The sequence below is a fragment of the Electrona antarctica genome, assembly GCF_951216825.1.
Source record: "Electrona antarctica genome assembly, chromosome: 8".
Taxonomy (NCBI): domain Eukaryota; kingdom Metazoa; phylum Chordata; class Actinopteri; order Myctophiformes; family Myctophidae; genus Electrona; species Electrona antarctica.
This window is the reverse complement of record NC_136789.1, coordinates 37,095,834-37,107,824: the sequence shown is the minus strand read 5'-3', so window position 1 is coordinate 37,107,824 and position 11,991 is coordinate 37,095,834. Positions and strand designations below refer to the sequence as shown.

Below are 11,991 nucleotides of genomic sequence, written 5' to 3'. Positions count from 1 at the left end.
TAGTCTATGATATTGATTATGTGATTCAGGCCATCGTGTTTATTCATTATTACATATAATTATAAAAAGTATGATCGGGCGGATGTTACGTCACACACACATGGTGGCGCTATAACAGCCCACTTTACAATTTGCCTTATAACTCTTGAACCGTAGGTCGTAAAATCAAAATGTCACTTTCCCTGGATTCCTTGGGTCATGCCGCATCTCGCCATATAGGCCACACGTCAGATTGCTCTTCCACCTACAGCTTTTGTGCAAATCTCACAATAATCGGTACAAATGATCTCTGGACCTATCCGATTAAAACACCACAGGCAGAATTTTCATAGCCTGTATCGTTCGGCTGTAATCGGCGTCCAAATTTGTGGGAGGGGCCCGTTTCATACAAAATTACACAAATCACCAACGGAATGTCCAATCCACCCCAAATATCACATGTCAAGGGTAGTTTAATCAACGGAGAGCCCAAAGCAATTCCATTTGCATCCATAGGGGGCACCGCAAATGCGGAATTTTTTACTATTTAGTTCATTTACTTTAAAACTAGAACGCTGTTCACGGAATGACGGCACAGTGCACCAGTCTCTATCCTAAGGCAAGTGTTTCCTTCTGTGACGAAAAAGCGAACATTATTTTAGCTGACTGTGTGTGTGTGTGTGCGCGTGCACGTGTGTGTGTACTAATTAGTGTTACATTTAACAGTAATTCAAACTTTACCTGGTACCTACCTAAAAATCACACTCGTGTGAAGTGAGGGCGCTCTGGTCATCAAATCAAGTGTCCCTGACACTTGATTTAACTTCAATGCTTTCTTTAGTTTAAAATTAATTTGTTATTTACTTGCTCATTCTGGTTTACCTTACTTTGAAACTTCCTGTCTTTTGGTCAACTTTTACTTTGACACTTCCTTTTTACCAACACATATTAGCTGAAGCCTGTTAGCTTCACTCACCTCAGAGCCACTCACCACACTCAGCCAGAGTGACACAGGGAGAGAGATGCAGCATGTTTGTAGCAGCAAAGCCACATGGTATGATATGTTTGCAACTTCATGTTTGCCCAGTTGATTCGATATTATTGAAATGTTTGTAGCTTCAGTATACAATATGTGAACCGTTTACCCACAGTGCCCATCACAGTACTGATCGTTACCCACAGTGCCCATCACAGTACTGATCGTTACCCACAGTGCCCATCACAGTACTGATCGTTACCCACAGTGCCCATCACAGTACTGATCGTTACCCACAGTGCCCATCACAGTACTGATCGTTACCCACAGTGCCCATCACAGTACTGATCGTTACCCACAGTGCCCATCACAGTACTGATCGTTACCCACAGTGCCCATCACAGTACTGATCAATATGTGAACCGTTTACCCACAGTGCCCATCACAGTACTGATCAATATGTGAACCGTTTACCCACAGTGCCCATCACAGTACTGATCGTTACCCACAGTGCCCATCACAGTACTGATCGTTACCCACAGTGCCCATCACAGTACTGATCGTTTGGTGACACAGTGCCTGCTTGCTGTGCTTCTTGTATGAAGCTCAAGGTGGCCTTTCCAGCCCTATAGCACCCTCGATAGGCGGAGCGAGGTACAGCAGTGTTTCTTTGTTTGTGTTTCATTTAAGTTCCTTATGATTTCATTTATGGTCTATTGTATTTTGTTGTGGTATTTCGTTGGTCTTGCATTGAAATTAACTTAGTTATTGTGTCACTGCATTATTTATAATTGACCATTTAAATGAACCATTGTATTGTTGATTGTATCCTGAAGTGATTCATCTAATGCACTGATTTATTATTGAGTGAGTGAAACTATGAAATGTATGATTCTGAAAGTATTTATTTATTCCATTTATAGTTTTCACGGTGTTCGAATGGTGCTTCTTCAGAGAAATAAACACCCGTTGAAACCATCCATTTTAGTCTTCATTCACAATTCGAGGGGCAGCTAGTCATCATACATCACCATGACGTAAAACAGACACTATGACATAGAATTCTCCATTCATTGTCAATGGGAATTCAATAAATACTTCAATCAATCAAAGCTTTGATTAAAACATTAGAAATGAAGATAATGTGACACAGATGAGACAGGAATTAAACGTATGGCACAGATTTCGATTGTGAATTTATTGTGCTTCTTTTTGAGTGGTGCAAACCACTCCAACAACCAGCTTTGTTTGTACCCGTGTTTGTACCTGTACGTGGGGCCCAAAAGAATGAGCATGGTTACTATGGTCACTGACATTACGTCAGACCACAGCTGATCAGGCTATATAAGACCTTGCACCACTCAGTTCACACGGGTGTGATTTTTTAATTTACATTAGATTAACATTTTCATGTTCTCTTTTTCACTGCATTAAATACACAAATCAACTGTTATCAGGATGTTGGAATAGGCTATGGCTAATATGGCCAAACTGGCATTGTAGACGTTGTGGTGTTCGGCTGTGTTCACCTGGACTGCAGGGTGGTGCAGACATAGCCTGGTCAAGGACTCCCCCTGCTGGACATGTTGTTTCCAACTCTATGGTCAGGGCATGGAAACTAGTAGTACTACTATTTACTATTCTCTGCCTATCGGAACACTATTGTCGGGGCATGGAAACTAGGGGGGGGGGGGGGGGGTCTAATTTGTACTATTCTCTGCCTATGGGGACGCAACTCTAACGGCACTGAGTCGGCTCTGGTGGCTGTCGCAACACTCGGCACGGCTCGCTTGGCGGTGCCTCACGTGGCTCAAGGCCACCAGAGACTCGATCGGCGGTGCCTCACGTGGCTCAAGGCCACCAGAGACTCGATCGGCGGTGCCTCACATGGCTCAAGGCCACCAGAGACTCGATCGGCGGTGCCTCACGTGGCTCAAGGCCACCAGAGACTCGATCGGCGGTGCCTCACGCGGCTCAAGGCCACCAGAGACTCGATCGGCGGTGCCTCACGTGGCTCAAGGCCACCAGAGACTCGATCGGCGGTGCCTCACGTGGCTCAAGGCCACCAGAGACTCGCTCGGCGGTGCCTCACGTGGCTCAAGGCCACCAGAGACTCGATCGGCGGTGCCTCACGTGGCTCAAGGCCACCAGAGACTCGATCGGCGGTGCCTCACGTGGCTCAAGGCCACCAGAGACTCGATCGGCGGTGCCTCACGTGGCTCAAGGCCACCAGAGACTCGATCGGCGGTGCCTCACGTGGCTCAAGGCCACCAGAGACTCGATCGGCGGTGCCTCACGTGGCGCAAGGCCACCAGAGACTCGATCGGCGGTGCCTCACGTGGCTCAAGGCCACCAGAGACTCGCTCGGCGGTGCCTCACGTGGCTCAAGGCCACCAGAGACTCGATCGGCGGTGCCTCACGTGGCTCAAGGCCACCAGAGACTCGCTCGGCGGTGCCTCACGTGGCTCAAGGCCACCAGAGACTCGCTCGGCGGTGCCTCACGTGGCTCAAGGCCACCAGAGACTCGCTCGGCGGTGCCTCACGTGGCTCAAGGCCACCAGAGACTCGCTCGGCGGTGCCTCACGTGGCTCAAGGCCACCAGAGACTCGCTCGGCGGTGCCTCACGTGGCTCAAGGCCACCAGAGACTCGCTCGGCGGTGCCTCACGTGGCTCAAGGCCACCAGAGACTCGATCGGCGGTGCCTCACGTGGCTCAAGGCCACCAGAGACTCGATCGGCGGTGCCTCACGTGGCTCAAGGCCACCAGAGACTCGATCGGCGGTGCCTCACGTGGCTCAAGGCCACCAGAGACTCGATCGGCGGTGCCTCACGTGGCTCAAGGCCACCAGAGACTCGATCGGCGGTGCCTCACGTGGCTCAAGGCCACCAGAGACTCGCTCGGCGGTGCCTCACGTGGCTCAAGGCCACCAGAGACTCGCTCGGCGGTGCCTCACGTGGCTCAAGGCCACCAGAGACTCGATCGGCGGTGCCTCACGTGGCTCAAGGCCACCAGAGACTCGATCGGCGGTGCCTCACGTGGCTCAAGGCCACCAGAGACTCGATCGGCGGTGCCTCACGTGGCTCAAGGCCACCAGAGACTCGATCGGCGGTGCCTCACGTGGCTCAAGGCCACCAGAGACTCGATCGGCGGTGCCTCACGTGGCTCAAGGCCACCAGAGACTCGATCGGCGGTGCCTCACGTGGCTCAAGGCCACCAGAGACTCGCTCGGCGGTGCCTCACGTGGCTCAACGCCACCAGAGACCTCCGTCATGGACATAGTTTAACTTCCGCGTTTCCCAGTATGTGTGATTATTATCACATTCTGGCTGAATTCCAAGCTGCTGATCACCTATATTCTGTTGATTATGGGGTGATAACCATAGATATTATAATGATTATGGGGTGATAACCATAGATATTATATGATTATGGGGTGATAACCATATATATTATAAACATAACCATAGATATTATAAACAATAGATGCCTCACTGGCCGCTGCAGTTCATTGGAGCGACGTGTCTCCCAATGAAGGCAGAAGTCAAGCGGAAGTGCAGCTGGAGAATTTTTCTTTGTTTTTAACAAATCTTTATAACAGTCATGACAATACATTACAATACAAAACAAAACAAACAAACAACAAAGTTATTAATACAACAATACAACATCAGAGCCAGGGGGGATTAGATTACTAACAGAAAACATTAACTGGTTCCGTCCATCCGACGTGTCCACACGTCCTTGGGATTCCAACCGACGCGTCTCTCCTAATCCAGGGCACTCTCCATGGTTTTGATCTGATGGATATACTAGCACTTCATTTCTGCTCCTCATCCGCCTCTCCCTCAAAATATGAACGCTTTTTGGAGCTTCTAGCGATATAATAAAATTGAGACCAAGGTAAGCTAGCACAATATTTATCCGTTTTTTTCCGGAACACTGCAGTTCACCAGGTCCTGGAGCACAACACTTACTGGGACTTCACCGTTGACCCATTACTCAATGTTAACACACAACCATCGTGATTCATCCTCATGTGTGTCGTCCTTTTTCCACTAGTGGTGAAGCGTTTGCTACATACTGTACAAGAAAAGGGCTTTTCACCTGTATGGATCCTGATGTGTTCTTTCAGAGTGTCATCTCGGTTAAAGCATCGACTACAAAATGTGCAAGAAAAGGGCTTTTCACCAGTATGGATCCTTGTGTGTTTTTGTAGATGGCAAGCTTGAATAAATCTTTGACTGCATACTGTACAAGCAAAGGGCCTTTCACCTGTATGAATCATCATGTGATTCTTCATCTGTCCACTAGTGGTAAAGCATTTGCTACATACTGTGCAAGCAAAGGGCCTTTCACCTGTATGGATCATCATGTGTGTTTTCAGAGTTCCAGCGTCTTTAAAGCATTTGCTACATACTGTGCAAGAAAAAGGCTTTTCACCTGTATGAACCCTCATGTGTTTTTTCAAAGCATATTTGGAACCATAGACCTTTTCACACTCTGTACAACAGAAGCTTTGCCTTTTTGTTTCACTCCTCATGGATGGCTTTTGTTTTAACGATTTTGATTTATTTTCTTGCCTGTTTCTCAAAGGCATTTTATGTCCTTCCACATGTTGTCTCTTGTGTGATTTCAGTGTGTTTAAATCTGACTGTTGTTCACTGGTCTCCCGCTCATCACCGTCTTCAGCATCAGATTCAGAACAGTGTGAAGGCCAGTCATCACTGTCCTCCGTGATGTCAGAGTCAGAACAGTGTGAAGAGAGCAGCTGGTCGTCACCAGTTGGTTGTGATTGTACCCAGTACTCTATGTAAGCTTGTGTTTTCATGTGTTCAGTTGAGGTGCCGGCTACAGGCTCTGTCTCTCTGTTTTCAGTACCATCCTCTGGTCTTTGAAGTAATTCCTCCTGCTGTTCTTCTTTAATCTGTGGAGGTTCTAGTTTCACCTGGACCAGACTGGGACTCATCTCCTCCTGTTCATATTTAATCTGTGGAGGTTCTAGTTTCACCTGGACCAGACTGGGACTCCTCTCCTCCTCTGCAGACACTGGAAGGAGTGAGAGACCTAGGAGGAGAGAGGAGGCAACATCAGCTGAGAACAACTTGTTAGTAATGCTAGTTATTGCAAGACCTGGTAAGGACGTGCTGTGATTGACCAGTAGTCCAGTTCTGCCCTGTTGAACCAATTCATATTATTTGAGGGGCGATAGCCCCTCCTATATCCAGCTTTTGGTGTGTGTGTAAGCCAAATCTTGTCCTAACACAAACATTAAATGCCATTGACAATGAATGGACAAGTGTTTGTGTAAAACACAAACATTGATGACAAAGGTGAGGACGCAAATTGTGATTTGCTGGAATGAGATGATGTACGATGATATGAGCGCCCCTCACTTCACACGGGTGTGATTCTTACTACTACTGCAACCATTATGCCACAGATGAGGTATAGAGGGTCGTACATCAGTCAGATATATGGATGAGAGACATATTTTAAATCCTGGCCGAGGAATATTGCATAAAGTACTTTGTGTTTTCAAGGCTCGCCTACGTACACATTAATGTTACTTAAACCGCACAGTTATATTGTTTTTATTAAAGGACCACTTCACCACTTTTCAACCTATCTTCATAAAATTGGTCTTCACTAATGTTCATGATAAAATAACACAATTTATTTTCCTACACAGTCTGTGTCTCATAGGAGGGATGTGGGCAGTTCAGAAACCAGTCTGTCTCATAGGAGGGCTGTGAGCAGTTCAGAAACCAGTCTGTGTCTCATAGGAGGGCTGTGGGCAGTTCAGAAACCGGTCTGTGTCTCATAGAAGGGCTGTGGGCAGTTCAGAAAAAAGTATGTGTCTCATAGGAGGGCTGTGGGCAGTTCAGAAACCAGTCTGTGTCTCATAGGAGGGCTGTAGGAAGTTCAGAAACCAGTTTGTGTCTCATAGGAGGGCTGTGGGCAGTTCAGAAACCAGTCTGTGTCTCATAGGAGGGCTGTGGGCAGTTCAGAAACCCGTCCACCAGTGACATCATCGATGGGGACTCCAAGCTAATAGGATTTCTATTCCTGAAAGTTGCAATGCAAAAATGGAAGCCATCGTTCTCACGATAAAAAAAACCTAAATACATATTATTTTGGACTGGTTATGTAATTAATAACAACCAATTAAGCACTAGAAAGCATAACAAGTAATGATGTAATTAATACGGGTGAGTGAGGGGTTATAACTGGCTCGCAATGGTGACGTATTAAAGATAGGTTTCAGATTACATATATACATGTATGTATATGTAAGTTGTATATATGTATATGTAATTTGTAAGTTGAAAAGTAGTATACTGTGGTTACTTGGGTCGTTTGATGCGTATGTCCCGTAGCAGCATATGACGTGATGAAGATATGTACCAATGCCAGGGTATAACTGGCTCTCAATGGTGACGTAATAAAGATATGTTTCAGTGTCGGGTGGATTAAAGTTAATGCCACTATGTATACATGTATCATGGCTGAGGGAAGTAGGGGTGCTGGGGGGGCTGTAGCACCCCCTCCCCCCAGGCACAGCCCCCCCTCGAACAGGAGAGAAAGAAAAAAAAAATAGATTTAAATATGCTGTATCACAGTATTGGCACCTTATCCTGGTTAATTGCCTGTGTCAGTTCGTTCATATATAACTTGCGTGTGGAGAGGGAAAGTAAAGGCCACGTTTGCGCGTGAAAATGCGCGAAAATGCGCGTGCATGATGTGCGTGCACGCGCATTTTTGCAGCGCGCGCTACGCGCGCGCACCCCCAGGTACACGTTCAGCCCCTGCTAGTGTAAAGTACTTCCCGCGGGCCTGCATGTATGTAATCTGACACCATTGCCATATCAGGCACAAATTAATCATTACATCATCGGAGCACCGGACAAACAACATTACTTGCACGCTCTGCTTGCGCAAGTAATAACAATGTCAATAATAACTAGAAAAAACCCTCTGTGTGTGTGTGTGTGAGTGTGTGAGACTCACAGGCCGTCTCAGTGTCAGTGCAGTAGGTGGGAGTCATGCAGGCAGCAGTCCTCCAGGGGGCAGCAGAGCTCAGGTCCTGACTCAGGGCGGCTGAGTCCTGACTGGATAGATGGACGTCACTGGTAGACATCTGCTTCACACACACACACACACACACACACACACACACACACACACACACACACACACACACACACACACACACACACACACACACACACACACACACACACACACACACACACACACACACACACACACACACACACACACACACACACACACACACACACACACACACGAAATTGCAGGATGTGCAACAAATACATAATAAAATTATCCATATCCACAATATGAAAACATTAAACTTGACAAATATCAAAACATCATTGCATTATTATGAATAGCATTAAACACATGAACCCCCGCTATGCTTATTCTGGGGGGAATAAGTCCAAAATAGCCGATCTACAAGCTCACACCGTGTCGTGCTGTGACGCATTGTGAGCTTGTAGATCTGCTATTTTTGGTAAAGAGCTTTGGTGTTGACAGAAAAAACAAATTCAGGTCAGTTTTTTACTGAGAATAACAGATTAGAGATGCAGAGAAGGCTGCAGTTCTGCCACCGATCAGAATAACAGATTAGAGATGCAGAGAAGGCTGCAGTTCTGCCACCGATCATTTTCTCTTCCTCACTTCCTTGACTTCCTTATTGACTTCCCATTGTACCGCCTCCCGCACCGAGACTGGCTAGCTGCACGTCCTAGTTACTGCCTCTGATTGGCCGACCGCGTACATGCAGGATGTTTATAATGCTGTTGTGTCGTGGGAGGCGGGACATATGGGAAGTGAGGAAGAGAGAATTTCAGAGCAGCCAAAACTTTTTTTTTAAAAGCTTAAAGGACCACTTTTCAACCTATCTTTATATAATAGGTCCTCACCAAGCCCCCAGTAAGGCTATCCAACGTTGAAGATGCCACTACCTACTGGCGAAATGTGGAATTGCAAGGCTAGGCTAAACTTCCGCTCGCTCGAGCCATTGAGTTATCATTATACTTCCGGAAGTCTTCCGGGTGCTTCAAAACGCCACTGAGCAACTTCCACTGAAATTAATAGCGGGGGGGCGGGGCTAACGCTCCAGTTCGGTCTCTATCCTTTATATACTCTATGGTCCTCACTAATAATCATGAAAACATGGTGACATTTTTTTCTACTCGGTCTGTGTCTCATAGGAGGGCTGTGGGCAGTTCAGAAACCGTCTTCCAGTGACATCATCGATGGGGAATACAAGCTAATAAAAACTGCAGGCTTTCTAGTCCTGAAAAGTTGCAATGCGAAAATGGAAGCCATCGTTCTCACGATAATGAAAATCTATATATTTTTGTAAAAGAATCTTGTTTAAAAAAAAATCTGCCTAATGATGATGTCACTGGAAGACGGTTTCTAAACTGCCCACAGCCGTCCTATGAGACACAGACTGAGTAGAAAAAAATCGTGCTATTTTTTCATGATTATTGAGGACCTATTATATGAGGATAGGTTGAAAAGTGGTGAAGTGGTCCTTTAACGGCATCGGCGCTTAAAGGACAACTTTAGTTTTTTTCAACCAAGGTTCATGTTTTAGGTTGTTATTAGAGAGAGTAAAAGATGAGTGTTATTTTTTTTCATTTGCTGCTTTCTTTCGTTTTAGGGATTTTAGCCGTTTTTGACAGTGGGGCGGGGTCATTCGAGCATGGGGCTATGTATTTTTTTACAGATTTTTATAGCGATTTATTTTTTTATTATTTACTATAGTCCTACTAGACCCCAAGAAATTACATCTGGCTACAAAGCATCACAAGATCTACTGAATGTGTCAAACTGACATATTGAGCCTATGACACACAGTGTAGCTTCCCCCCAGTAGGCTACCTTCTCATTCAGTAGATCCTGTGATCTTCTGTGGCCAGATGTAATTTCCCGAGGTCTATTAGGACTATAGTAAATAATAAAAAAAGAAATCGCCATAATATTTTGTAAAAAAATACATATTTAGCCCCATGCTCGAATGCCCCCGCCCCCCTGTCAAAAACGGCTAAAATCCCTAAAACGAAAGAAAGCAGCAAATGAAAAAAAATTAACACTCATCTTTTACTTTCTCTAATAACAACATAAAACATGAACCTTGGTTGAAAAAAACTAAAGTTGTCCTTTAATGCGATTTCTCCCACGTTTCCTATAGCCGCTTTATGCATCTTTGAAACATCTCACCGACACTCAAGCGGAGCGCAGCACGGCGTGAACGGAGGGTATGTACATCTGTCTCGCATGGAGAGTGGAAGAAGCACTGAGGGACCCTGGGGTACCGACGTCCAAAATTCAGAAATGGTAACCGAGGGTACCGAAAGGGGCTAGGCTTCACGAGACAGTTCACTCCGTTCACTGGTGGACCCTAATGTTGTAAACAAGTGTAATGATTTATAGCAGGGGTGGGCAACTGGCGGCCTGGGGGCCACATGTGGCCCCCACCTTCACTTAATGTGGCCCTCAGGTTCATATCAGAATACTGATATAACATTGGTTTCAGCTGTTACAATGCCACAACATGCAAACATGACCTGCTTTAATTACTTCTAAATTAGTAGCTCATTGCTCAACACAAGTATAATTAAAGGCATTTGAAATTACATAAAAATGTTAATTTTCAGGATTCCAATTCAAAAATAGCAAAAAATAATTCAACATTTCAATTCAAATATAGCAAAAATAGCCAGTCTACAAGCTCAAAACGCGTAGCAACGCGCTTTGAGCTTGTAGATCGGCTATTTTTGCCCTATGGCCCTAGGGATTTTTTTGATTGATTGAAATATTTATTAACAGGAGCCTGACCAGTTTGTTTTGGGAAGTCTGGAGCCTAGTTTTGAGTTTTGATTGAGTGTGGAAATATAGTGGCCCTCTCCATCGTCAAAGTTGCCCACCCCTGCTTTATAGTATCGTCCACTCACAGTTAACAGTTTTGTATTGAGTTGTGCTTGAAATGTACTGTTAATAAATACTGTAATCAAAAACGTCATGGGGTTTCAGTCCAATGGCGGCTCTTCTACACAGACTTCTGTTGGTTTGTCCCATAGTATATAAAGGATAGAGACCCAACTGGAGCACTAGCCCCGCCCCCAAGCTATTCATTTCGATGAAGTTGCTCAGTGGCGTTTTGAAGCACCCGGAAGACTGCCGGAAGTACCTCCTCCGGACCTCGTATGGGTGACGTAGGGAGTGATGGTCCTACGTGTCCGTGCACGGGTCCGCCTGCAGTCCTTCCTCTTACCACTAGGGCCCAGAGCTTCAACATTGGAGCGCCTCACTGGCCCCTTGGTTTGTCCCATTTGAAGGCTTCAAAAAGGGACAACCGGAAGTTTACGGAATGCATTGGAGTCTATTCGCGCGACTACATGACCACGTGACCACCAGTACATGAACCACGTGACCACCAGTACATGAACCACGTGACCACCAGGCTGTTTTCTGACCCCTCAATGTCGCAACTCTATTGGATGGCTCTGGTCAGGGCTAATATGCTAACACCGTTGTAGCGTTAGCATGCTAACGGTGGCTAACGGAGAGCGGCGATAAAACACACAATAAACAAACATTCTTATCAACCAAATGGACAATAATAATAAACACAGCTTTGACTCACCGCTTAGTGCAGATATACATTAATAATCACCATGGTTACGCAACGTAAACAACCCCGCAGACCAGAGGTGTTGTTGTGCAACGTTAGCATTAGCATTAGCATCAGACTCCTCTTCCTCTGCAGGGGAGAGCAATCGATGATCAAAGAGACTCAACAAGCAGATCACAGATTCTATGATTCTTTTAATCTTTCACAGGACGGATGTAGACGGTAGTATCTGTACATTCATTTGTTATCACGAAACTGTTTGTGATTTCATAGGATTTATTTTCATTTAATTTGAAATGTTAATGTGTCAGTTTTACCAATAACCTGAAACTATGTACAGATCTATACAATGTAAGGCTATATA

At 45.6% G+C, this 11,991-nt stretch overlaps 1 protein-coding gene across 1 annotated transcript; it reads right to left on the bottom strand.

The window, feature by feature from the left end:
* Nucleotides 1-4,532: 4,532 nt before the first annotated feature.
* Nucleotides 4,533-11,780, bottom strand: LOC306928566 (uncharacterized protein). The gene is made up of 3 exons (XM_079508798.1): nt 11,640-11,780; nt 7,964-8,093; nt 4,533-6,019 (listed from the first exon to the last, which is right to left on the bottom strand). The coding sequence occupies exons 2-3, from the start codon at nt 8,091-8,093 to the stop codon at nt 4,926-4,928; spliced, it is 1,224 nt and encodes a 407-aa protein (XP_079364924.1). The 5' UTR covers nt 11,640-11,780; the 3' UTR covers nt 4,533-4,925.
* Nucleotides 11,781-11,991: the final 211 nt, after the last annotated feature.

Coding starts and splice junctions, on each gene's coding strand:
- LOC306928566 (XM_079508798.1), bottom strand. CDS start 8,093: ATGTCTACCAGTGACGTCCATCTATCCAGTCAGGACTCAGCCGCCCTG. Junction 6,020..7,963: donor CACTGACACTGAGACGGCCT/GTGAGTCTCACA, acceptor CTCTCCTCCTAG/GTCTCTCACTCCTTCCAGTG.